Below are 24,491 nucleotides of genomic sequence, written 5' to 3' on the forward strand. Positions count from 1 at the left end.
AGCTATTTATTGCAGCGGATTAAAAAACTTTCTGACTTTCACTTTATTTGATATTTCATAGAAGGATATGGAAAAATATTTCTATATTGTTTTATTTGAAGGACTTTCAGCCAGCCAGGCAGCCTACTTGTACCGTTACCACTCACCAAATGCGCAGCACAGCAACAACCGAAAACAAGTAATAACCCAGCAACAATCCCAGTAAAAACAGCTCTCATAAAAATTCATTTCCAGCCAAAGCAGCAGCAGCAGCAGCAGCAGCAGCAGCAGCAGCAACAGCGACGGCCACTTCCAATGGGCAAAAACGAAAGACTTCGATTCAGTTTGGCGAAGACAACGAACCCGAAAAGAGCTTGGTCGCGGATCGAAACGAAAAGCGTAGAAAAAAAGGTACAAACAGAAATAATAATCACGTCTGCGTCTTACAAAACGGTACGTGCGCGCATGCGTAGTCGTCTCTGTCTCTGTCTCTCTCTCTCTCTCTCTGTGTGTGTGTGTCTGGCAGGGCGTGAGTGTGTGTGTTTGGGTATCAAGCTAAAAGCGTTTTATGCAGCCATATACATGTACATATGTACGTGTACGAGTACGAACGACGGCTAACCAACACACGGCTAATACTTATAAGTAAGCCAAAAGAGAAGAAATCAAATTAATGAAAAAGAAATCAAACGCAAAGTTAAATTTGTGAAAATTAGTGAGCCACGCAGGCGAATCCGTGTGCAGCAGCAGAAATTATACAAAGTGAAAATCTATACAAAATCCATACAAAAAGTGTGTGTGTCGCTGGCTAAAGCCATCTGGGATTTCCTTTATTCTTTGAAGCTTAAATTGGACTCGACGAAATCAAACAACATTCACTTCTACATTTCACTCACTCTCGCTATCTGTGAGAGGCAAAGCTACAGCTACTGGGGCAAACATCATACGATCTCTTGGCCTTTTCTTTTGTGCCATTTCATCGTCATCGTCGTCGTCGTCGTCAGCAGCAGCAGCAGCAGCTTTAACAAACGGCACAATTTTCTTATAGAGACCCAAGGCATGTGAAAGTTATGCGCCATACCACAAATCTCTTTCTATTTCTATTCCGTTTGCCAGTTTTATGTTTTTCTTTGCTGCTGCTTCTGTTTCTTCTTCTTTCCCAACAGCTTTACTAACGGGTTTTTGCTGTAAGACTTTGGCAACACTTTTGCTTTCCTATAAGGTTGCAGCCAAACACCAGCCTGAGAGGCGGCCCCCCTCCATCTGGCCGAGTGGCTCTGGCTATTTAGCATTTCAGACTTGGAAACGATTTGTGTTATTTGCGCAGAGACCAGAGTCCCTCAGTGGCGAAAAAAAACCCGTTCCCCTGTATTCAAAAACACACCCAAAAATCAAGCAACTTGTTCTATAAATTATAAAATTAAATTAGCAAGGCAAGTCGGAACTTTAAGTCATACCACCATTTTCTTGGCATTTAGCAGAGACTGGTTAACACTTTGGGCGATTTTTGCTGTGCTTCTTTCTCAGGAAATCATCTCATTTCCATCACAAGAGCATACTATACATCATCATACATCATGCATACATATTTACATACATATATAGCTGCCAAATCATCTGTTTGGCATTTCCAATCACATTTGTTGACACGCCTCCACCTTCATCTCGCAGTCTCGAGGTCTCTTTGGGTCTCTCTCTCTCTCTCTCTTCATCTGCTGTTTGCTCTTTGGCCAACAAAAGCGCACCAGCAAATATTTATTTTCTCTCACTTCAAGCTTCAAAAAGTGTACTCAAACATGGTTAAAAATAAACATAATTGATGCTGAAGTTTGCGGGGCAACTCCATCAAGGCACAATCACATTGCACTATGATAGCTACACATGTTAAATAATCAATTTTGACAACTCATCGGTGGATTCATGAATAAGTCCTTCAATTTAGTCATCAATGAAGCCCAAGAAAAACCACCAAAAGCTCGAAAGATGACATTCAACTTACGCATTGTGGAAAAACCACACATTAAGCTCTACTGTGACTCATTTCACATAATTAAAATCACATCGAATCAATTTGAATTCAATTTATAGATGCACACACAGTGTGTGTGCCTCCAAAATTAATCCCTCAATAGCATTGTAATTCTTGCATTTTAATGCCTTTTAATTGGTTAAACTCCAAACGTTTCCAAATTGAAAGGCTCCCAAAACAAATGCTTTGGTGAGTCACACATCATTTTGCTGCACTTCCAACTCGAAAGGTTGAGTTGATGTTTTTTTTATTTTTTAATATTATTTGCACGGATATAACGGTTAAATGCTTAACAGACAAACAGAAAAAACAAAACAAGTTGAAGGAACTGGCCAAGAAATGAGTTGGCAAGAAGTTAAAGTGTCTTTTTTTATGGCACAGAAGTGTGGCCAGAAGGTAGATGAAGGATGAAGGGGTTCTTTTGAAGCAGTTTTATCATATGATTCATCGCTGATCAACTACATATATTCACAGAAAGGAAATGCATACCAATTGGAAGTAGCTCCAAGACTTTCTCAAAAATAGTTCCGTTTTTAACGACAGCTTCAGCCAAACTTTACTTTTATCTATACAGAATTTATATTTCCCCTTTCCATTTTAATGTTGTGAATGTCTGGCAGTTTGATTTTCTTTTGTATATTTGTTTGATGAGCATTCTCCATAGATAACCGGATTACACACAACAAATGTGGAGAGGCTTTGCTTTAACTAAAAGCCAAAAATCTGCGATCTATACCTGATGATTCATACCAGCCAATCCCCTCAAGGTGGAATTCCTGGCTCTTAGATCGCGCAACAACCTTCAGGCAGCAGCGCAGCAACTCTAGTCGTAGCATGCATAAATCAATTACTTAAATGGTCAATTCCAGTGCTCTGACCACTGCACATTGAACCCACACCCATGGAACGAACCCCTGTCCGCCTACTCCCCCTCTAACCACTCTGACAAATCAAAACCCTGCCTTCCCCATCTTGGCCGCCATGTCACCAGCATTGTCGCTCGTTCCGACTTGCTTCGATTGCAATTTACAATTTTTACTCTTATTGGCGCATATTTCTTAGCGACTGCTTTTCCTGTTGGCCACCGAAAACTGGTTGTCCGAGCAGCAGTCCGGCAGCAGCTGCCTGGCGTGGTTCGGGCCTGGCCGGTTCGATTCGATTGCCGAGTTCCCGTTTTGACTAGTTGGCTTAAATGTAGCAATCAATTTATGCGCCACCAGTTGCAGCCACAACACAGCAGTGGCTGTGGCCTGTAGCTTGTAGCTGTATCTGTATCTGTAGCTGTATCTGTAGCTGTGGCCAAGTATCTCAGTTTTTTCTATAACATTTATTTGTACAAGTATCTGGGACTTTCACTTTTTATTATTTCTTGCTGTCTGTTGGTGGAGCGCGGGCTTTAATTGTTTGCCTTCTTTGGCGAGTAACGAAACTTTGCCACAAACACCATTCAGATATAGGAATATATATCAGCATTTATACACACGATTATGTGGGTACATATGAATCCGTGCTGCTTGTGTCCATTATTTCAATGGCCATTCACTTTGCAACATACCTTCCTCCCTCTCCCTCTCCCTCTCCCTCTCAAAACAGGCGCTAATGTGATTACAACAGACGAAAATTATTAAATTGCCAAAACGCCTGCAGCTGTGGCCCATTGTCTGTTGTGGGTAGCAGCACAATGGACGGACCCCACCAGCCATGGCCCGCCCTGTCCATGGCCCCCGCTCTAGTTCGCCTTCCTGTCCAACCGGTTCGATTCGATTTATGTACACCACTATCACAGATCTACAAGAATTCATATACTTGTGGGCTGTGTGTAATCCTTTTTCGACTTTTTGACATGAATACTTAATTATTTGTTGTGTCCAAGTCGGGAATTTTCATCAGCTTGGGTCATATTTGGTATGCCAGACACGTACTCTTGTGGTGTGTGGGTAAAAGTACTACGAGTACCCAGTATTAATCCCATGTTGAGGTTGTCCAAAGGGTTATCAGAGTTCATGTCGTTTGGTTTTAAGTTTCTTGAAGCCACAAGCTCTTGTTTGGCAAAGATTTCCTATTTGCTTTTAGGAATTGAAACTTTTCTTATGGGTATTTAGAAGCAACTTAATCCGCTTTTGATGTACAATTAATTCTGGCTGTTGTCTTAAATTGCAGCTTAAAGAGAACTGAATGGAAAACTTCATAGAAATCCAAGTTCAACCAGTGGAGGAGAACCATTCAAGTGGTCATTTGACATTTAGGGGAAGCAACTGTGTGGAGAAGTCAAGATTTCTATTGGCAGTGGGGCAACTTAATCGGTTTTTTGTTTTACCGACTGGTTGGTTGCTCAATTGCAATATGTTTTTTCCCATATCAAATTGATTTCGCATTTTCGTATTGCCAAAGAGTCGAACAACGCAAAGCAAACGGGTTTCGATTTTGATTGGGAACCGAAGGAGGAGCAGACGAGCAGATGATTTACCAATTGCCAGCAAACGAGATGCTAAATTATGCCACGGCAGTGATTAAATCAAAATTCAAACAGCAAATCGCACATAAATTTCCAATGCGAAAAAGACTGAAGTGAGTGGAAGAAGCCGTGAAGAAACAAAAAGGTTGAGCAGACGACCGTGACAGGACTCGAACCTGCAATCTTCGGATTCGAAGTCCGACGCCTTATCCTTTAGGCCACACGGTCCTGTTGTAACGCCACGTTAGTTCCTGCCCTAAAAAGCGCAAAACGGGCGGCACACCTCAACGCTTTTGCCACGAAAGCATCCCCAACCCACCCAACCACCCACACATGCCGCTGAACCACCCCAAACCGAAACCCAAACCCAAACCCACACACACTCGCACCTCCCACCCATAATGTGCGTTGCTGCTTGAGGGTGGACGACACTGAGTGCCGGCCACTGGGGGTGGTTCATCCTATGACGCGCACTTTTCACTTCCTGCTTCTGCGCAGAGTCCACGACTGAGTGCCCAGCTGTAAGCCCCACAGCATCCCTCGAGCAGTCAGCTGTCTCTCTCTGCAGAACATCTGGTTTCAGCTTTAGTTCAGATTTGATGGAATTCATGTGGAATACTTCAATGATCAATGTACAATGCTTTTCCGATTATTTCAGAGTCAAGTTAGTCTCTCGAATACACTCCAGATCTAGCAAATCAATAGTTTTAACTGGTTACAAAATTTCACACTTTACTCTCGATTTCTCTCCATAAAAATAATTTCTAAGCGTTTGCCAAAAGCTTACTTCCCCGCCAAATTATGAAGAACAAAAATACAATGCTGAAGAACCCAAAAATTGTGAAGATATCACCCGCAACAGTGAAGACCCCCCGACCCCCCTCGAGAGCAGCGGCCAAGAGCTTCGACGTGGCTCAAGTGTGTAGTGTGGACCTGGAGAGCGATGGCGGCGTTCGGCTGCCGCCGCTGACGCTCGAGAGTCGCATCCAGCCGGAGGAAGTGGCGAATGCACGCTTTCGGCTGGTGGAGGCTAGGTCCAAGACGGTGATGCTCACCGATCGGCAGTTCGATGTGCACATGAAGAGGCTGGTGAAGGTCTTCATGTCCGAGGTGTCCATTACCAGAGACATGCGCGAAATCACCTTGAAGAGAGCGCTGCAGCCAGCCGACCGGCAGCTCTTGCAGGATCTGGAGCTACTCAAAGGGAAATTTAGGCAGGAGCGCTGCAGCCTGGTGGTGACACTCAGCAAGGACAGCAGACACAGACTCCAGCAAAGTGCTGCCATGGATATCGAACCAAAAGGCAGCAACCAGAGCCAAGACCGCAATGAGAAGCCCCCCAAATCCGCTGATGATCCGAAACCATCCACTAGTAGAATGTCCAAGATCTTCAAGCGAAAACGAGGAGGAGCTCAGCCCAAAGTCGCTTCCAATCCGCCAATCATTTGCAGCAATATCGTAACACCCAAAGAGCTGTCGCAAAAGCTAATGGAAAAGTTGGCCAAAGGCTGCAAGAGTCCTGCAGCACCCGACGAAATATACAGGAAACTCAAGCAGAGATTTGCCATAACACCTGACAGCTCTGAAGCTAACGATGCTCCACAAAATGCTGCCAAAACCGATCCAACTAACGCTCCTGCAGCTGCTCCAGTATCCCCTCCGTCTGAGGCCACATCTGAGGCACTCTTTAGAACATCATCAGACATATTCTATGACTTTCCCGTAACCATCTATTGAGTGCCCGACTCCCTTTAAATATTGGCTACAAAGGCAGTCACACGATCTTCCAAGACTGTTTCCACCTTTGTAATCAAAATCGATTGAGGAGATTTTGTGATTGATTTTCCATGAATGAATAAATAGTCAATGTGCGTTACTCAATGGCAATTCCCTCACCATCCATCGCCCAATACCATGCCAATACCAATTGAAATATCATCTTCAATTTGCCACATAATCATAAATATTGCACTCGGACCAGAATCTGGCACAAGGCCTTCTCTGGCACAGAACAATACAGTCAGACGAGCAATCGTACTTAATTACCATAAAAAAAAAGGCAACAACAGACACTCCAAGAAACCGAATGAAGAGCCGCTGGGGCAACATGAGTTCCGTGCCACATGTGGAACAACTGAGGCGTGTCCGAGCTGAATCCAAGTCGAGTTGCGCATAAGTCTTACGTGTCTAGCTGTAGCCCCCAAAACATTTCTCGTAATTAACTTTAAGCTAAAATTAGTAGAGTGAAAGTGAAATTGCGTTGGGAAAACTTAACCGAAACTGAACTGGACTGAAGAAGAGTCTAAAATGACTCACTAAATGGAGAGCTGGAATGCAGCTGTAAGAGGCTTTCAAGGTTCAAGCCGGACCTAAACCGGTATGCCAACTGCCAACTGGTTGGGTCAAAGGACGCTTGTCCTTGGCCAGTCCAGAGTCCAGAGTCCAGAGTCCACAGTCCATTGTATGGCCATAAATTGCATATCCATTAAAACCGGCTTATCGACATCAGCAACTTGGCTCAGCTCAATTATTTTCCACTCTCCAAACTCATTGCAGGCAACAACATCACAGCACAACAGAAGACAACAGACAGCAGACATATATTTGCAGAGAGCCATCTCCATTTGCACTCCAAGATTGGGCCAGCACGGGGCAGGGGGGGCTAGCAGCAACCGTGGGAGATGTCTGCGATGCGGCATCGTCCGATGGCACCGCCAGGTCCGGGTGCCGGGGCTGGAGTCGGCGTCGGCGTCGGAGCCGGGGCGCCCGGGGATCATGGCGACAGCGATGACAACAACTTTACCGACGACGAGAGCTCGCCACTGACACACGATATATACGGCGGCAGGTAGGTTTTCCATCCACAAACTCTATGCAAATTGCTGGCTAGGAACTAAAGCCGGAACTTGAGTGTCTCACTGTAATTAGCCCCACCAGCTCTTGTTTCACAGTCACTTTCCGAGCAGGGCGGGGTCGAGTCGAGTCGAATCGAGGCAATGAAATGCCGGAAGTGAAGATCAGACGAGTGGCAGATCGAGCTTGCTTTCCATGCCACCGAATGGTTGAGTGCTCCATAATGATCTGTCCATCATTTGCTCCCTTTCAGCCAACGCACGATACAAGAGACAAAGGGTTGGGATGTCTTCCGGGATCCACCGATCAAAATTGAAACAGGATCCACGGCGAACCAGGAGTGTCTGGAGCTAACCATCAAGATCCTCAAGATCTTCGCCTACATCATTACTTTTATTATAGTTTTAAGCGGCGGCGTCATTGCCAAGGGCACCATGCTCTTCATGACCTCGCAAGTGAGAAAGGACAAGAAGATGGAGTACTGCAACAAAGATTTGGTATGTCCACCGTCCCCTGAGTTTCACTTTGGATTCCCAATTAATGTAACCCTTTCGGGGGATCGATTCTTAGGGACGCGACAAAAGCTTTGTGGTGCGCCTGCCGGAGGAGGAGCGTGTGGCCTGGATCTGGGCTCTAATGATAGCCTATGCCCTGCCCGAGATTGGGGCTCTGATCCGTTCCGCTCGCATCTGTTTCTTCAAGACTTTCAAGGTGCCCAAGACGGGGCACTTTCTGTTCGTCTGGCTGATGGAGAGCTTCAATGCGATGGGCACGGCGCTGCTGATGTTCGTGGTGCTGCCCCAGATCGATGCCATCCAGGGAGCGATGCTCACCAACTGCCTGTGCGTCATCCCGGGCATCTTTGGGCTGCTCTCGCGCACCTCCAAGGAGGGCAAGCGCTTCGTTAAGGCCATCATCGATCTGGCGGCGGTGGCGGCACAGGTGACGGGTCTCGTCATCTGGCCCCTGCTGGAGAACCGCCGCGAGTTGTGGGTCATTCCGGTGGCCTGTGTGATGATCTCGTGCGGCTGGTGGGAGAACTACGTGTCGCCGCAGTCGTCCCTGGGCCTGGTGCGAGCCCTGGGACGCATCAAGGAGGAGATGCGCTACACCCGCTACTTCTGTCACATGTTCCTGTCCATCTGGAAGATCCTGCTCTTCTTCTGCCTCACCCTGCTCATCTACTGGGCCCAGGGCGAGGAGCCCGGCAATCTCTTTGCCCTGTACGGCGACGCCTTCGGTCCGCACAAGATCATTGTCTACGAGCTGCCAGCGGGTCTCGGCGGAGTCCTGCCCGACACCCTGGAGTCGGCCAACATAGACACGGTCGAGGTGGACGCCGCCTACAACACGGTGGTCTATGTCCTGCTCCTGCAGATCTTTGGCGCCTACCTGTGCTACATCTTCGGCAAGTTCGCCTGCAAAATTCTCATCCAGGGCTTCAGCTACGCCTTCCCCGTGAGCCTAACCGTGCCCCTGGCCGTCTCCCTGCTGATTTCCGTGTGTGGCATTCGCATCGACGATCCTTGCTTCTTCCACGACACCATACCGGATTATCTGTTCTTTACGAGTCCCTCGAACTTCCGCTTCAACAACTTTGTGACGGAGCAAATGGCCTGGGCGTGGATCCTGTGGCTGCTCAGCCAGACCTGGATAGCCCTGCACATCTGGACGCCCAAGTGCGAGCGCCTGGCCACCACCGAGAAGCTCTTCGTGAAGCCCATGTACTCCTCGCTGCTGATCGACCAGTCCATGGCCCTCAATCGCAGGCGCGACGATCAGGCGGATGTCAAAACGGAGGATCTGTCGGAGATTGAAAAGGAAAAGGGCGACGAGTACTACGAAACCATTTCAGTGCACACCGATCGCTCCTCCGCCCCGAACAAGCCCTCGATCAAGTCCTCGGACAACATAACCCGCATCTACTCGTGTGCCACCATGTGGCACGAAACCAGGGACGAGATGATCGAGTTCTTGAAGAGCATCATGCGCATGGACGAGGACCAGTGTGCGCGCCGTGTGGCCCAGAAGTATTTGCGGGTGCTCGACCCCGACTACTACGAGTTTGAGAGTGAGTTCAAAGAGGTTGAGTGAGTCTCCGATTGAGTTGAATCTCTAACTTTTCTTGCAGCCCACATCTTCTTCGACGACGCCTTCGAGATCTCCGATCACAGCGACGATGACATCCAATGCAATCGATTTGTGAAGCTGCTGATTGCCACCATGGACGAGGCTGCCTCGGACATACATCAGACCACGATACGGCTGCGTCCGCCCAAGAAGTATCCCACACCGTACGGCGGTCGCCTGGTGTGGACACTGCCCGGCAAGACCAAGTTCATCACCCACCTGAAGGACAAGGACCGCATTCGCCATCGCAAGCGCTGGTCCCAGGTCATGTACATGTACTACCTGCTGGGACATCGGCTCATGGAGCTGCCCATATCGGTGGATCGCAAGGATGCCATTGCGGAGAACACCTACCTGCTGACCCTGGACGGAGACATTGACTTCAAGCCTAACGCCGTCACGCTGCTGGTGGATCTGATGAAGAAGAACAAGAACCTGGGCGCCGCCTGTGGCCGCATCCATCCGGTGGGCTCGGGGCCCATGGTGTGGTACCAGCTCTTCGAGTACGCCATCGGGCATTGGCTGCAGAAGGCCACCGAGCACATGATCGGCTGTGTGCTCTGCTCCCCCGGCTGCTTCTCCCTCTTCCGCGGCAAGGCCCTCATGGACGACAACGTGATGAAGAAGTACACGACGCGATCGGACGAGGCCCGGCACTATGTGCAGTACGATCAGGGCGAGGATCGTTGGCTCTGCACGCTGCTCCTGCAGCGCGGCTATCGCGTGGAGTACTCCGCTGCCAGCGATGCGTACACCCACTGCCCGGAAGGCTTTAACGAGTTCTACAACCAGCGACGTCGCTGGGTGCCCTCGACCATTGCCAACATCATGGACCTGCTGGCGGACGCCAAGCGCACGATCAAGATCAACGACAACATCTCGCTGCTGTACATCTTCTACCAGATGATGTTGATGGGCGGCACCATCCTGGGGCCCGGCACGATCTTCCTCATGTTGGTGGGCGCCTTCGTGGCGGCCTTCCGCATCGACAACTGGACCTCCTTCCACTACAACATCGTTCCGATTCTGGCCTTCATGTTCATCTGCTTCACCTGCAAGTCCAACATTCAGCTGTTCGTGGCACAGGTGCTGTCCACCGCCTATGCGCTGATCATGATGGCTGTGATCGTGGGCACGGCCCTGCAGTTGGGCGAGGATGGGATAGGCTCTCCCTCGGCCATCTTCTTGATATCGATGGTGGGCTCATTCTTCATAGCCGCATGTTTGCATCCCCAGGAGTTCTGGTGCATAACGTGCGGCTTGATCTATCTGCTGTCCATTCCGTCCATGTACCTGCTGCTCATCCTCTACTCGATCATCAACCTGAATGTCGTCTCGTGGGGCACCCGCGAGGTGGTGGCCAAGAAGACCAAGAAGGAGCTCGAGGCCGAGAAGAAGGCCAACGAGGAGGCCAAGAAGCGGGTCAAGCAGAAGAGCATGCTCAGCTTCCTGCAGAGCGGCATCGGCGACAATGGCGACGAGGAGGGCTCGGTGGAGTTCTCCCTCGCCGGACTCTTCCGCTGCATCTTCTGCACCCATGGCAAGACCTCTGACGAGAAGCAGCAGCTGACTACCATTGCCGAGTCCCTGGACACGATCAAGCAGCGCATGGACACCATCGAGAGCGCCGTCGATCCGCACGGACACCATGCCTCGCGCCACAACAGACGCAGGACCACTTCCAGCGGCTCCAAGGATCACCATTTGCTCACATCGGTGGCGGAGAAATCGGGCGACGAGTCGGACGTCTCCGATTCGGACACTTCGGCAGAGCCCAAGCAGGAGCGCGACTTCCTCACGAACCCCTACTGGATCGAGGATCCCGATGTGCGCAAGGGCGAAGTGGACTTTTTGTCCAGTACCGAAATTCAGTTCTGGAAAGATCTCATCGATCAGTATCTCTATCCCATTGACAATGATCCCGTGGAGCAGGTATGTTACGAACAAGAGTCTCTTCGGTACTCCGAAACAGTCGAACTTCTCTTTGAGTATTTTGTGAAATGATGGCCCAACCAAATCGAATCGAATATCGCATAACATTATTGTAGGCCCGCATAGCGAAAGATCTGAAAGAGCTGCGCGACTCGTCGGTGTTTGCCTTCTTCATGATCAACGCACTGTTTGTGCTGATCGTGTTCCTGCTGCAGCTGAACAAGGACAACATTCACGTGAAGTGGCCCTTCGGCGTGCGCACCAACATCACCTACGACGAGTCCACACAGGAGGTAAAGAAACCATTGCAAGCCATACTAACAAAAACTCTCGTTCTTCTCGTTTTCTCTTACCAAAATTGGAACGATATGATCCGAAGGCCCGCATTGCCTCCGATCTGATTGAGCTGCGGAACAAGTCGGTGTTTGCGTTTTTCATGGCCAATGCCTTGTTTGTGTTGATTGTGTTCTTGTTGCAACTGAACAAGGATAAATTGCATATCGTTTGGCCGTTGGGCATTAAAACGAACATTACCTATATCGAAGAGACATCTGAGGTTTACATAAAATCCTACTTTATCCTACGTATATGTACGATGTTCTATCTAACCAACCACTGCATCACTCTGAACCACTCTGTTTTGGTTGCGTGTGTGCCAAAAGGGTCTGTCTCCAACCTGTCTAACTTCCCGCCTGTCCCGACACTCAACTCTCTGTCTCACTCTCTATGTTTATCACAAACCCAAACAACCAGCTAATGATGTTATTGTTACTTGTTCTTGTTACTTTCCCCTTGTTGGAACCCCATCCTAATGGTTCAGGCATACGAAATCATACGAAACAAATTAAAAAACTCGTGCATCATGTTAAAACCAACCCACACATTGACATCGCAAATGGTCGCTAACAGTTATTCCCTTATCCCAAAGAAAATGGAAACACGGTAAACTGAAAGCCATATCAACTATATATACACAAGGTATATCCACACGTGCCCAGAGTCATGGCTGCATGTCTCATTGTTCCTACATAATCGTATAACCTCCTCCTACTCCTACTTGGTATCACACCTCAACATGCCACAATCACCGGACAATTGGTGTTATGTTCAGCCATTCAAGCAACCAATACTCGAATCTACCAATCAAATTGTTCAATGTCACTAACCCAAATGGTAATCTGCTGAGCAGTCCACTAACCAGCCCGAAATGCTTTCACAGGTTCACATCTCCAAGGAGTATCTGCAGCTGGAGCCCATTGGCCTGGTCTTTGTGTTCTTCTTTGCCCTCATTTTGGTCATACAGTTTACGGCCATGTTGTTCCATCGCTTTGGCACCATCTCGCACATATTGGCCTCCACCGAACTGAACTTTTGCAAAAAGAAATCGGAGGATCTCACACAGGATCAGCTTATAGACAAGGTGGGTACACACCACACACGCATCTCTGAATCTCCACTCACACTTTGTTCGTTCCCTCCAGCATGCTGTGGAGATTGTCAAGAATCTGCAGCGTTTGCAGGGCATCGATGGGGACTATGACAATGATTCTGGCTCGGGACCCGATCGCATAGCCCGTCGCAAGACCATCCAGAACCTGGAGAAGGCCCGGCAGCCGCGTCGACAAATTGGCACCCTGGATGTGGCCTTCAAAAAGCGATTCCTCAAGCTCACTGCCGATGCAGAGAATAATCCCGCAACGCCCATTCTCACGCGTCGCCTGACCATGAGGGCCGAGACCATTCGGGCCTTGGAGGTGCGCAAGAATTCGGTTATGGCCGAAAGACGCAAGTCGGCCATGCAGACACTGGGGGCGAAGAATGAGTACGGCATTACCACAGGAGCACCGGTAAGAAGCGAAGCGAGAGATATTTAAAAACATTTACGAGCACATTCCCTTCCTAGGTGAACAATAATGGAGGTGTGCCCAATCAGCGAAGTGGACGGGTGTCAAATGCTGGCATTAGCATCAAGGATGTGTTCAATGTGAACGGAATACCGCCAGAGGTGAGCATTGATAATACTTACCATAAATTGGGAACTAATATAATAATCTTCCATTGAATAGCAAATTTATGGCTCTAATGGTGGGGGCACCATCAATCAGGGCTACGAGCATGTCATCGATGAGGACGGCGATGGCAACTCGCTGCGTCTGACCACTCGCAACCCACATCCGCATCCCCAGGTGTCCTGGGGCCAGAACACCAGCGGCGGCAACACCACGGGGCGCTTGTAAACTACTTTTATGTGTAAGCTAGACATCTTGTTAACGAATTGTTCCGCCTCTTTCCATAAACTGCCTAGAATATAGACCTAAACCTAAACATAAAACCTACATCTAGAGCTATAGTCAAGAACATTATTGTGTTGTACATACTCGTAATTAGGAGACATGAGAGGAGATATAGATAAAGATAGAGAGTGAGAGTGAGAGTGAGTGACATTGCCTTTGTCGACACAACGAACATAATGCTTAGCTAATCACACTGCCAGTGACGATGTGTGGGCCCAAGAATGGCAACAAACATTCATACTATGTACTATACTATATCATTTGTTAGGTTATGTTTAAGTCAATCTGTGGCAATCCCACTACCAGTGCATGCTGACACAAAATACTCAACGCTCAGAGCTCAATCGGAAGTGCAGCAATTAAGAGGGAAATACACACTCGTATATTCCAATATAATAATGAAATTTGATACGACAAATAAATGCGAATAAATCGAGATAGATCGTACTTGTTGTTTCTGGCTTTGAGCCCTCGTTTAATATGAATAAGTTTATTTGGTGGCATAGTATTGGGGGGCAAGGGAACTGTATAGAACTTTGTATAGACTCTGCTTGGAAGCTCCACTGAGCGGGACAACATTGATAACCAACTATGATGGCTAATAATTGCAATAATAGTAGACACCCAAATACCGAAAACGAATGCTATAAGTATGCTTCGTAAATGTATGAGTTGACGTGAGGACCCAACACCCAACGCCCAACACTAGTCAAGCAATTGTTTAGTGGAAGAGCATGTTGCCCTTCTTGGCGGCTATGGGCAGACGATCGCCCTGCAGGAATGGATTCATGACAGCGTCCATGCGTGGGTCGGGCATGGCCGGATAGCCTGCCTTCTTGACCAAGCTGTTGACATTGTTGAGGCTGTTCTCCTGGCCCATCTGGAGTATGTACTGCTCCACGGCCGAGTTGAGGTCGCCCTTGTCCGAGCCCGAATCGGCGCTGTCCTGCTCCGAACAGTCGAACATATGCTCGTTGTCGCAGGTGCAGTCCTGGGCAGCCTGGAACTCGCGACTGAAGATGGCGGTGTTCTCAAAGTCCATGAGGCAGCTGCCTCCCTGGGTGTCCGCGTCATAGCCCTCGGGGCAGGGATTGGGTGGATTGCAGTAGGCGGGCAAGCCAGCGTCGTTCTTTACAATATTGTTGAAGCGGTTGGGGCCCTCGCCCATGCCGCCCGAGATGAACTGGTGACCCCACAGCGAGCTGTGCTGCAGGAACTCATGGTCCCGCAGCGAGGGATTCGCGTTGACTGCCGACTGCAGCACACAGTCGCTGCCGCCTTCGCACAGCCTGGAGTACTCGGACCGAGAGACGAGATCCACATTGTCCTTGGGCGCAACGGCTGCCATGTCGCCATCGTTGTCCACGTCGTAGTAGCCCACCTGCATGTCGTTATCCATGCGATTGAGAAGATCCGTCAGCAATACGTCAGCGAAAATGTTATCCTTCGAGCCATAGGACTGTACCTGCGAGCCCCCCGACACCAGAAGGAGCATGTAAATCAGCATTTTGAGACCTGAAAACAGTTCAATGCCGAAGTTATTTATTTTTCACTATTTTCAAAGAACTCACATTGCGAACGGGACAACATATTGCGCATTTGCACTGAAATTAACACTGTCCACGTAGAAGTTTGGTAAGTTTATTGATTTTTCCGGTCGCCAGCTGCTACAAACACTCGGCTCTGGTATCTGTATGTATAACAATGTTATATGGTTGGTTTGGTTCTATCCGAGGTTGCCGATGTGTTGACTACCAGTTGAATACTCGGAATATGCATTGCCAGCGCTCTTTATAAATCATTCAAAGCTGATAAGGTGGAAAAAACAGTGCGCAGGCGCGTTCTATAAAAGCTCTTTCGGGTTTAGTCTAGTCCTAGTCCCATTAAGCCATTTGTTGATATGCTTTAGAGAATTGGTTTAACAATATTTTAAGTAATTAATAATTAATATACATACATAAGTATGTATGTGGCAACTAAATTTAATTCCACTTAGAATTCAAGAAATTACACACCTCGACTCTTAAAGAGATTCTTAGAGGGGAAAACAATTCAAATGACAATATACAAGAAACAATACTTTTCAGGAAAATTCAATGTTTTGTTAATTTTAAGTAGAGCTATAAACTATAATTATTCAGCTCTTGTAAGTCCATAATTAAATAAATTGTAGATTAGTCACTGTCAAAGTCACTTATAAAATCAATTTCATCCTCAATTTGTTTCAGAGTGCGCTTGTGGCTCTTCGTTTTGGTGTGTGCCACCAGGAGCGGTTTGGTCATGAAATCCTTGCGGCAAGGCTCACACTTGAATTTCATCTTGGTGGCCGTGTGCATGGCATGATGATCACTTAGTTCCGATACACTGGTGAATATCTTTCCGCACTGCAGACAGGGATAAGGGCGTTCATTCTCATGGGCTCTGTGGGAGGATTTAAAGATTAATTAAATATCCGAAATTGGTCGAATTACAAACTTCTTTCTCACTTTTCATGGCGTAGCTTGGCGCCCATTGAAACGAAGACTTCGCCACAAGTTGCGCACTTAAATTGGCGCTGGCCATTATGGGACTGCGTGCGATGCTGCTTCAAATCAGTCTTCTTGGTAAAGGTTTCGGGGCATTCGGTGCATGGAAAGAACATTTTCATTTCCGTGCGTTCCTGGTGCGCATCCAAGTGCTCGTTGTACGAGTATTCGTCATCGTAGAACTGTCCGCATTGCTCACATATAAAGAAGTTACGGCATCGCTTCGCTGCGCGATTCATCTGCTCTTCCTTTATCGCAGCCTTGTGCGCCTCTTCCGCTGCGACAAGCATCGCCGCCTGGGGGTCCTCTTCGGAAGTGAACTCGTCGTCATCTTCTCTGACAAAGCCCATGCAAACTTCATCATCCTCAATGGGTGGCTCCAGTTGGTCCGCGTCAATCAATTGTTCATGCAGCTCCGTTGGCACGTACTTCTTGCGCTCCTCCTCAGTGGTCTTCTTGACCATCTCCAGCAAGTACTTTTGTGAGAAGATGCAACGCTCGCGAAACTTCACAGCCAGATCCAGTTCGGAGAAGCACCGCTCGCAGACAAACTGCGGCAAGCCTTCATCTGTAGACAGCTGGAAAGGAACAAAGGGTAACTTTATCTGTAAATTCCGCTCGCTTTATAAACAATTCTCATGGAGGTTACCTACCTCGACTCCAGTTATCATTTTGAGTTGGCACAACAGCTTTCCACGCATGTATTTGAACACATGTCTCTCGCGCTTCTTGTCCTTTATTTTATTTGCGCAAATCCGGCAAACTTGTGTAATATCCATGATTTAAGTGTTTATTTAAATAAACAAATGAAAACAAAATTCACACGCAAATTAGAGCTGGGAAAAAATCGATTCAAACATCGGTATAGTCGATTCTTAGGTTTTCGTGTAAACATCGATTCTGGTTTTGGCAGTCGATATTTTTCTGCGACCACAATTAATCATAATGTAACGTAAAGTAGCGGCTTCAAAATTAAATTCTTGGACACTGCAAAATATTACAGACTCGAAAGACTTCCCTACATCAGCCTGCACTCTTTTCTTTTCTGAAGGTGAAGATCGACAGAAAAATAAAGACCCAAAATTCGGACGAATTGTCTTACGGCTTTTTATTTAAATTACATTTATATTTTAATAAAATTGTTTGTTTAAATAAATGTTTAAGCAGAACCCAAAATTTGAGCACAACAATAGAGGACACGGACTCATCGCAACGAAGAAATCCGGCAATTATGGCTAGAAAATATTTATTTGCCTAAGGTGCTGTCTCGGGATCGAGTAGCCGTCAAGAATTTCAAGTAGACTTCAAGTAGGAAAGGAAGTGTACCACAGAGAAATGTTTTTATTGTTATATATAACTTGTTTTTTAAATTATACCTATTTTGTTTTTTATCAAACGACAGTTGAAAAAAACAGGCCGAAATAATCTAGAAATTCAGACGATAGTACTTTGTGGTATCGATAGTATTTGTGTGGTATTCGTTGGTATGTTGCTAGCAGCTCGAAACATAAAGATCTTTTTTAATTTCCGAGAGGGTACCTAGCAAACAGAGAGTATAGTCTCAATCAAATGGAGGCAACAATGGATGTTGAAAGATAAATGACCACCGTGCTTCTAAACGAGGTTCAGGCCATCCAACGGCAAAAAAGGAAACAATTATTATATAGATTAATGAAATTATATTGAATTTATTTGCATTTATAATTTTTTAAACTTATTTGAACGCCAGTATCTTCATGTTGCCAAGACACAGACCCGGCTGGGCTGTTAACAAAATGTTTTAAGTTGTTTTCCTTTTGGGACCAAGTACTGCTCCACAGGGTCGTGACAAGGGGCGAAGGCGGCGATTTGGACTCAAAACTATCAATTTTTTTTTAAGAAGTCTGCAGATGTTATTCCCAGCCATATGCAAATTCTCTGTCCTATTTTCAAACTTCGGAATATGCAAATATGTATGCAATATGTATACATATTTATATGAGTTATAATACTCGAATGTATAGACAAACGACCGTTCTGGTTTTTTTCCTGCAGATATGGGTTTAATCAAAGTTGTCGGCGCTTATTTCGCTGATTGTCCTCCTCCTCCGATCATGCCGCCAATCACACTAAAAGCACACTAAATCTCCTGCATGTATCCATTTTGCATTCATTTGTTGCATTCGAAGGAGAGCGATAGGCAAAATACTGGATTTGTTAGTATTTTTTTTGGAGGTTGGCAGGTTGATAGGCGAAAGGGCAAGGCGATCAACGGTGCCGGTGAGAGAGCGAGAGGGGAGAATTTAAGAGAGGTGAATATTGCGGGATCCACGAGCCAGCTCACCCACACCCTCAAGAATGCCATGCCATGGCAATAGAAGAGATGGGATCAGCTGCAGCGATGGGCCTGCATAGGGCAGCTAGGCTGACAAGGCAGGTAGTGGGAAAATATACATCGGCAGTGTCAGAGCGTTTTTTTTGTGTGTGACCGTGGAACCGTGGAAAGACAGAAAAAAAATCGGAAACGAATCGGGAAAAACCAAACGGACCGGCTGGACAATCAGAGGACTTATTTTTTTTTGCATCCAAACGAAAAGGATTAATTGAACCGGCCGGCCTCCCGTATATGGGCCAAATTCCCATTCCCCGGCCCGCGGAATATTGGTCACGCCCCAGCCCGGGTGCGAGCCCGCCTCAACCGCGCCGCCAACAACAATAAATAAATTAAATTAAATTAAATACGCCACCTGAAGACATTAACACCTACAGATATTAATAGTTAATATTTAATTTATTAACTGTCCCACATATATTTATCACCCATATTAATGTAAACATTTAAATGTAGTATTTGTATTTATATTTATTTCATTATTTACATTTATTTTCTGTAACCCAATTAATTCCCTCCCATTAAGTTAAGTTGAAAGGCGGGAGTAGGCGGACGCGCCACCAATATTTAGTGTAGGGATTTATGTTTAGGAATGTCTCGCCATCGTCTGGGCCGTTAGGAAGCTCAAGCCATATCTGGAAGGGTATCGCTTCAAAGTGATCACGGATCACCTGGCGTTGAAGTGGCTGAATAGCATCGAGAGCCCAACGGGAAGAGTCGCCTCTACCCGGGATCTCGATGTCGTCATGCTGAAGCTCCACTGCATGGCCTTCCCCGTCGAGTTACAACACCGCCTACGTGACAGATCCGTCGGGCACCGGCTCGCTACGGATGCCTATCTCCTACTTCTTCCGTCACTTCCCCTCGGCCTTATCGGCGAAGGGTGCCGATGGATCCGAAAAGTGAAGGAGAGGATGAAGGAGGAACCGGCAAAATTCCCAGATTATGTAGAGGAGGGTGGTGGAATCTACAGAAACATTCCCCACCGCGCCGGAGACGAGGAGGTGGCGGCGTGGAAGCTGTGTGTCCCCACGAACCTACGGGAACAGGTTCTCAGGGAGAATCATGACTCCCCAGGGGCTGGGCATGCAGGCGGTCGGAAGACCATGGCACGAATTGCCGAAAGGTATTATTGGCCAGGGATGTACCGGGACTTGAGGGCATACGTGAGAAGGTGCGAAACCTGCCTGCGTTTCAAACCATGCCAGGTACGGGCAGCTGGGAAAATGTTGACCCAGGTCCCAGAAGAGCCATGGGCAACAGTGTGTGCGGACTTCGTGGGACCGCACGGCTCTAGCTTCGTACCCTTGCGTTACGACAACCACAATCACCTAGCAAAGAGGTTTACCTGGCTATTGGTACCGTTGAGGAAAGCCACTGCGGAAGCGCTGGTGAAGGCAGTCCGCGAAAGAATCTTGGCTCGATTTGGAGTGCCAAAGGTGATGATCACCGATAACGGAGTCCAATTTACAAGCCGCGTGTTCAAAAAGTTCTTGGGGGAAATGGGGGTCAGACAGCAATTCACCGCGCCATACACACCCCAAGAGAACCCGACGGAACGTACAAACCGTACGGTGAAAACGATGATCGCACAGTTCACGGAGGGTGATCAGCGGTGCTGGGATGAGAAATGGCCAGAGCTGATGCTAGCTGTGAATACAGGCGTGGCAGAGTCAACGGGCTATTCTCCAGCGTACATCGTACAAGGAAGAGAGCTCCGACTGCCAAACGCGCTGTACGACGAGGGAGCCCTAGGAACAGGACAGGGGCCGAGAACGCCCGAGGAAAATGCATCGAAATTGAGGGAAATTTTCCAGTTGGTGCGACGCAATCTGGAGAGGGCGGCCCAAGATCAGGCAAGGCACTACAACCTGAGGAGACGGGAGTGGAAGCCACAGATAGGAGAGGTCTTATGGGTGCGGCAGCACCATCTGTCGAACGCAGCGGAGGGATTCGCGGTCAAGTTGGCGCCGAGGTATGCCGGGCCGTACCGGGTGGTCGACTTTAAGTCGCCAGTGATCTGCCAGATGAAGAGAGATAGTGATGGGCATGTTCGGACGGCCCACCTGGCAGACCTGAAGCCCCAGCCGAAGTAGGGATGAAGGGAAAGGCCATCACGCAGGATGAAGCTGACCTTAAAATACTTATAAAAGTAAAGGAGGGGTGCCGCGCAGGACACACTCACCAGTCCATGAAGGCCAGCGGGCGCACGCACGAACAAATAAACGAAGCGAGGCGACAAAACACCGAGCCGGCACCATCGGCACCAACGCTCAGCTAATCGATGTACGCGAGGCGACAAACACCGAGCCGGCACTGTTGGCACCAACGCTCAGCGGATCAATGTATGCGAGGCGACAAACACCGAGCCGGCACCGTTAGCACCAACGCTCAGCGGATCAATGTACGCGAGGCGACAAAACACCGAGCCGGCACCGTTAGCACCAACGCTCAGCGGATCGATGTACGCGAGGCGACAAAACACCGAGCCGACACTGTTGGCACCAACGCTCAGCGGATCAATGTATGCGAGGCGAAAAACACCGAGCCGGCACCGTTAGCACCAACGCTCAGCGGATCAATGTACGCGAGGCGACAAAACACCGAGCCGGCACCGTCGGCACCAACGCTCAGCGAATCAATGTACGCGAGACGACAAACACCGAGCCGGCACCGTTAGCACCAACACTCAGCGGATCGANCTGCCTGCGTTTCAAACCATGCCAGGTACGGGCAGCTGGGAAAATGTTGACCCAGGTCCCAGAAGAGCCATGGGCAACAGTGTGTGCGGACTTCGTGGGACCGCTGCCGAGATCGAAGCATGGGAACGCAATGCTGTTGGTGTTAGTGGATCGTTTCTCCAAATGGACCGAATTGGTACCGTTGAGGAAAGCCACTGCGGAAGCGCTGGTGAAGGCAGTCCGCGAAAGAATCTTGGCTCGATTTGGAGTGCCAAAGGTGATGATCACCGATAACGGAGTCCAATTTACAAGCCGCGTGTTCAAGAAGTTCTTGGGGGAAATGGGGGTCAGACAGCAATTCACCGCGCCATACACACCCCAAGAGAACCCGACGGAACGTACAAACCGTACAGAGAAAACGATGATCGCACAGTTCACGGAGGGAGATCAGCGGTGCAGGGACGAGTAATGGCCAGAGCTGATGCTAGCTGTGAATACAGGCGTGGCAGAGTCAACGGGCTATTCTCCAGCGTACATCGTACAAGGAAGAGAGCCCCGACTGCCAAACGCGCTGTACGACGAGGGAGCCCTAGGAACAGGACAGGGGCCGAGAACGCCCGAGGAAAATGCATCGAAATTGAGGGAAATTTTCCAGTTGGTGCGACGCAATCTGGAGAGGGCGGCCCAAGATCAGGCAAGGCACTACAACCTGAGGAGACGGGAGTGGAAGCCACAGATAGGAGAGGTCGTATGGGTGCGGCAGCCTCATCTGTCGAACGCAGCGGAGGGATTCGCGGCCAAGTTGCCGCCGAGGTATGCCGGGCCGTACCGGGTGGTCGACTTTAAGTCGCCAGTGATCTGCCAGATGAAGAGAGATAGTGATGGGCATGTTCGGACGGCCCACCTGGCAGACCTGAAGCCCCAGCCGAAGGAGGGATGAAGGGAAAGGCCATTACGCAGGATGAAGCTGACCTTAAAATACTTATAAAAGTAAAGGAGGGGTGCCGCGCAGGGCACACTCACCAGTCCATGAAGGCCAGCGGGCGCACGCACGAACAAATAAACGTGGGCCGTGGCCAGAGCCGGCACCATCGGCACCAACGCTCAGCTAATCGATGTACGCGAGGCGACAAACACCGAGCCGGCACCGTTGGCACCAACGCTCAGCGGATCAATGTATGCGAGGCGACAAACACCGAGCCGGCACCGTCGGCACCAACGCTCAGCGAAGCGATGTACGCGAGGCGACAAAACACAGGCCGGCACTCTGGGATTAACGCAGTGAGATCAGATAAGGGCAACAACCGTTAGGAGAGCGGGAGCAACGGTGAGAGAGAGTGCACGGGTCCCACGAAGGGATGTACCGTTAGCCGGAACGAGTGGGAGTGCAACGAGAGCATAAATAGGGGAGATTAAGGGCCGGACCGGCACTTTGTGAACACACGCGGTAAGCGATCGACCACAGCGGAGGAGGAAAAAAAAAAAAAAAAAAAGCGAAAAAATGGCACACGTGCAGAATTTTGTCGAGGACCAGGAGGAACGGCTGCGGTACGGAGACTACGACGTCGACGTGCACCGTCAGCATGAGGCGACCGTGCCCATGCGTGGAGACGAGTGCGGTCGGCGAAGTAAGTCTCCCGTGCTGCAGGTATAGGCGTCGCCTTATTTTTCGCCTGCTCCATCGGCATGCTCATCGGCAAGCCCGGTGGTGTCGCCGGTGGAAAGCGAGAGCGAGGATGACGTCGTCATCGTGGACTGGCAGCCGGCACCCAAACAAGGGGAGCTTGGGCGCCAGGTGCGCAAGGCGGAGGAGTGGAGGCACGGCGGGGCGAAATATGGAGAGACGCCGAGGGGACCCAGCACCGTGAGGGACCGTTGGAACTTCCTCACACCTGAGGAGAGGGCCCGCACCCGGCACTTCTTGGAGGGCATTGTCGCGAAAAAGAAGTGGGCGATGGCCAAAGAGAAGGAGCTGACTGAGCGGGAGGCCGGGTGCTGAAGAGGGAGGCGAAGGGCCGCACCCAGTGCCTCCTAAGGAACATCGCGGTGAAGAAAAGGTGGGTGGAGGCCAGAGAGAAGGCCCTGTGGAGCGGGAGACCCGAGTGTGGAGAAGGGAGCACGAGGCAGGCCCACCGTCACCGAAGAGGAGGAGGGAGCCCACACCCACGCCCACACCTACGCCCACACCTACGCCCACGACCACGTGCTCAATGAGTGCGGAGAAGGCGCCAAAGGTGCGGCCACCGCAGGCCGAGGTGAGCTGGGAGGAGCGGCTGCGGCAAGCCGATGAGGAAGAAGAGGCCATGTGGGGAGCAGGAGAGCCCATGGAAGGGGCCACGGAAGCGGCGCAGGGGGTGCCGACAGCACTGGAGCAGCAGCATCAGCAGCAGCATCAGCAGCATCAGCAGCAGCAGCATCAGCAGCAGCAGCATCAGCAGCAACAACAGCAACAGCCTCGACAACCAGGGCCCGGCTGGCAGGGTCCACAGGGAGCCGTGATCGGTCCGTTTGTGTCCCAGGAGGTGCGAACGGCGGTGCGCGAGGGGATGGTGTGGCACATTACCTGGGCCTCGGGGCCTGCGCCGATGGACCCGGACCCAGAGGAGGCACGGGTATGGGAGGAGGCGCCACCCCACAGCAACAGCCACGACCCAAGGCGGAGACCGGCGGCGAGCACGGCGGGCGCGAGTGGGGTAAAGGCCAGCGCGGCGGAAGAGGCGCCGAAACAGGCTCCGAGGGAGGTGGAGCCGGAGGCAGCGGAGCCGGAGGCAGCGGAGCCGGAGGCAGCGGAGCCGGAGGCAGCGGAGGCAGGGCCAGAGGTGCCAGAAGCACTGAGGGTGCTTCGGGCGGCTGCGGCGATCCTGCGGGCAGAGGCCCTGGCACGGGAGGAGAGGGCAGAGCAGGCGGAGCAGCGACCAGCGGTGGAGCCACGGGCGGAGAGCGCGGCCGAGGCCTCGGAGACAGGGGAGAGGGGGCCATGGCTGTGGCCAGAGCCGGCACCATCGGCACCAACGCTCAAGCGGCCGACAGCAGACGCGGCACCACCGGTCCCACCATTCAGGCGACAAGCCTCGTGCCCGGAACCGCAACGAGGACATCGGCCGACGCTCCAACGACAGACGTCGGAGCCCGCGGCGCGCCGATGGACACTGCTCGAGTCCAAGGATTGGCCCGAGTCCGTGGTCCGCGCACAGGCCGGTGCGAGGCTGACGGTCCGGCGCACCAACAGGCTGGTGACGGAA

At 49.9% G+C, this 24,491-nt stretch overlaps 4 protein-coding genes and 1 non-coding gene across 7 annotated transcripts; 2 read left to right on the forward strand and 3 right to left on the reverse strand.

Annotated features, from left to right (window-relative positions):
* Positions 1-318: 318 nt before the first annotated feature.
* Positions 319-14,108, forward strand: LOC117585727 (chitin synthase chs-2). Of its 3 annotated transcripts, none has more exons than XM_034275366.1 (10): positions 319-432; positions 7,020-7,311; positions 7,570-7,813; positions 7,887-9,387; positions 9,448-11,378; positions 11,495-11,671; positions 12,598-12,798; positions 12,860-13,225; positions 13,282-13,383; positions 13,445-14,108. In XM_034275366.1, exons 2-10 carry the CDS (start codon positions 7,145-7,147, stop codon positions 13,613-13,615), a joined length of 4,860 nt encoding a protein of 1,619 aa, XP_034131257.1. In that variant the 5' UTR covers positions 319-432; positions 7,020-7,144; the 3' UTR covers positions 13,616-14,108. The 3 variants fall into 3 exon arrangements, with proteins under 3 accessions (XP_034131257.1, XP_034131260.1, XP_034131259.1); XM_034275369.1 differs by lacking the exon at positions 11,495-11,671 and adding an exon at positions 11,758-11,934; XM_034275368.1 differs by having other exon boundaries at positions 319-390.
* Positions 4,619-4,691, reverse strand: Trnar-ucg. The gene has a single exon. It is a non-coding gene; the product is annotated as a tRNA-Arg (tRNA).
* Positions 5,143-6,344, forward strand: LOC117585731. Its single transcript, XM_034275375.1, has 2 exons — positions 5,143-5,322; positions 5,353-6,344. The coding sequence occupies exons 1-2, from the start codon at positions 5,265-5,267 to the stop codon at positions 6,198-6,200; spliced, it is 906 nt and encodes a 301-aa protein (XP_034131266.1). The 5' UTR covers positions 5,143-5,264; the 3' UTR covers positions 6,201-6,344.
* An 18-nt stretch (positions 14,109-14,126) lies between the features above and the next one.
* On the reverse strand, positions 14,127-15,424 carry LOC117585732 (neuroendocrine protein 7B2). The gene is made up of 2 exons (XM_034275377.1): positions 15,244-15,424; positions 14,127-15,187 (listed from the first exon to the last, which is right to left on the reverse strand). The coding sequence occupies exons 1-2, from the start codon at positions 15,269-15,271 to the stop codon at positions 14,394-14,396; spliced, it is 822 nt and encodes a 273-aa protein (XP_034131268.1). The 5' UTR covers positions 15,272-15,424; the 3' UTR covers positions 14,127-14,393.
* On the reverse strand, positions 15,298-17,027 carry LOC117585730 (oocyte zinc finger protein XlCOF19). The gene is made up of 3 exons (XM_034275374.1): positions 16,851-17,027; positions 16,159-16,775; positions 15,298-16,093 (listed from the first exon to the last, which is right to left on the reverse strand). The coding sequence occupies exons 1-3, from the start codon at positions 16,974-16,976 to the stop codon at positions 15,847-15,849; spliced, it is 990 nt and encodes a 329-aa protein (XP_034131265.1). The 5' UTR covers positions 16,977-17,027; the 3' UTR covers positions 15,298-15,846.
* Positions 17,028-24,491: the final 7,464 nt, after the last annotated feature.

Source organism: Drosophila guanche, unplaced genomic scaffold, assembly GCF_900245975.1.
Source record: "Drosophila guanche unplaced genomic scaffold, DGUA_6, whole genome shotgun sequence".
NCBI classification, from domain to species: Eukaryota; Metazoa; Arthropoda; class Insecta; order Diptera; family Drosophilidae; genus Drosophila; species Drosophila guanche.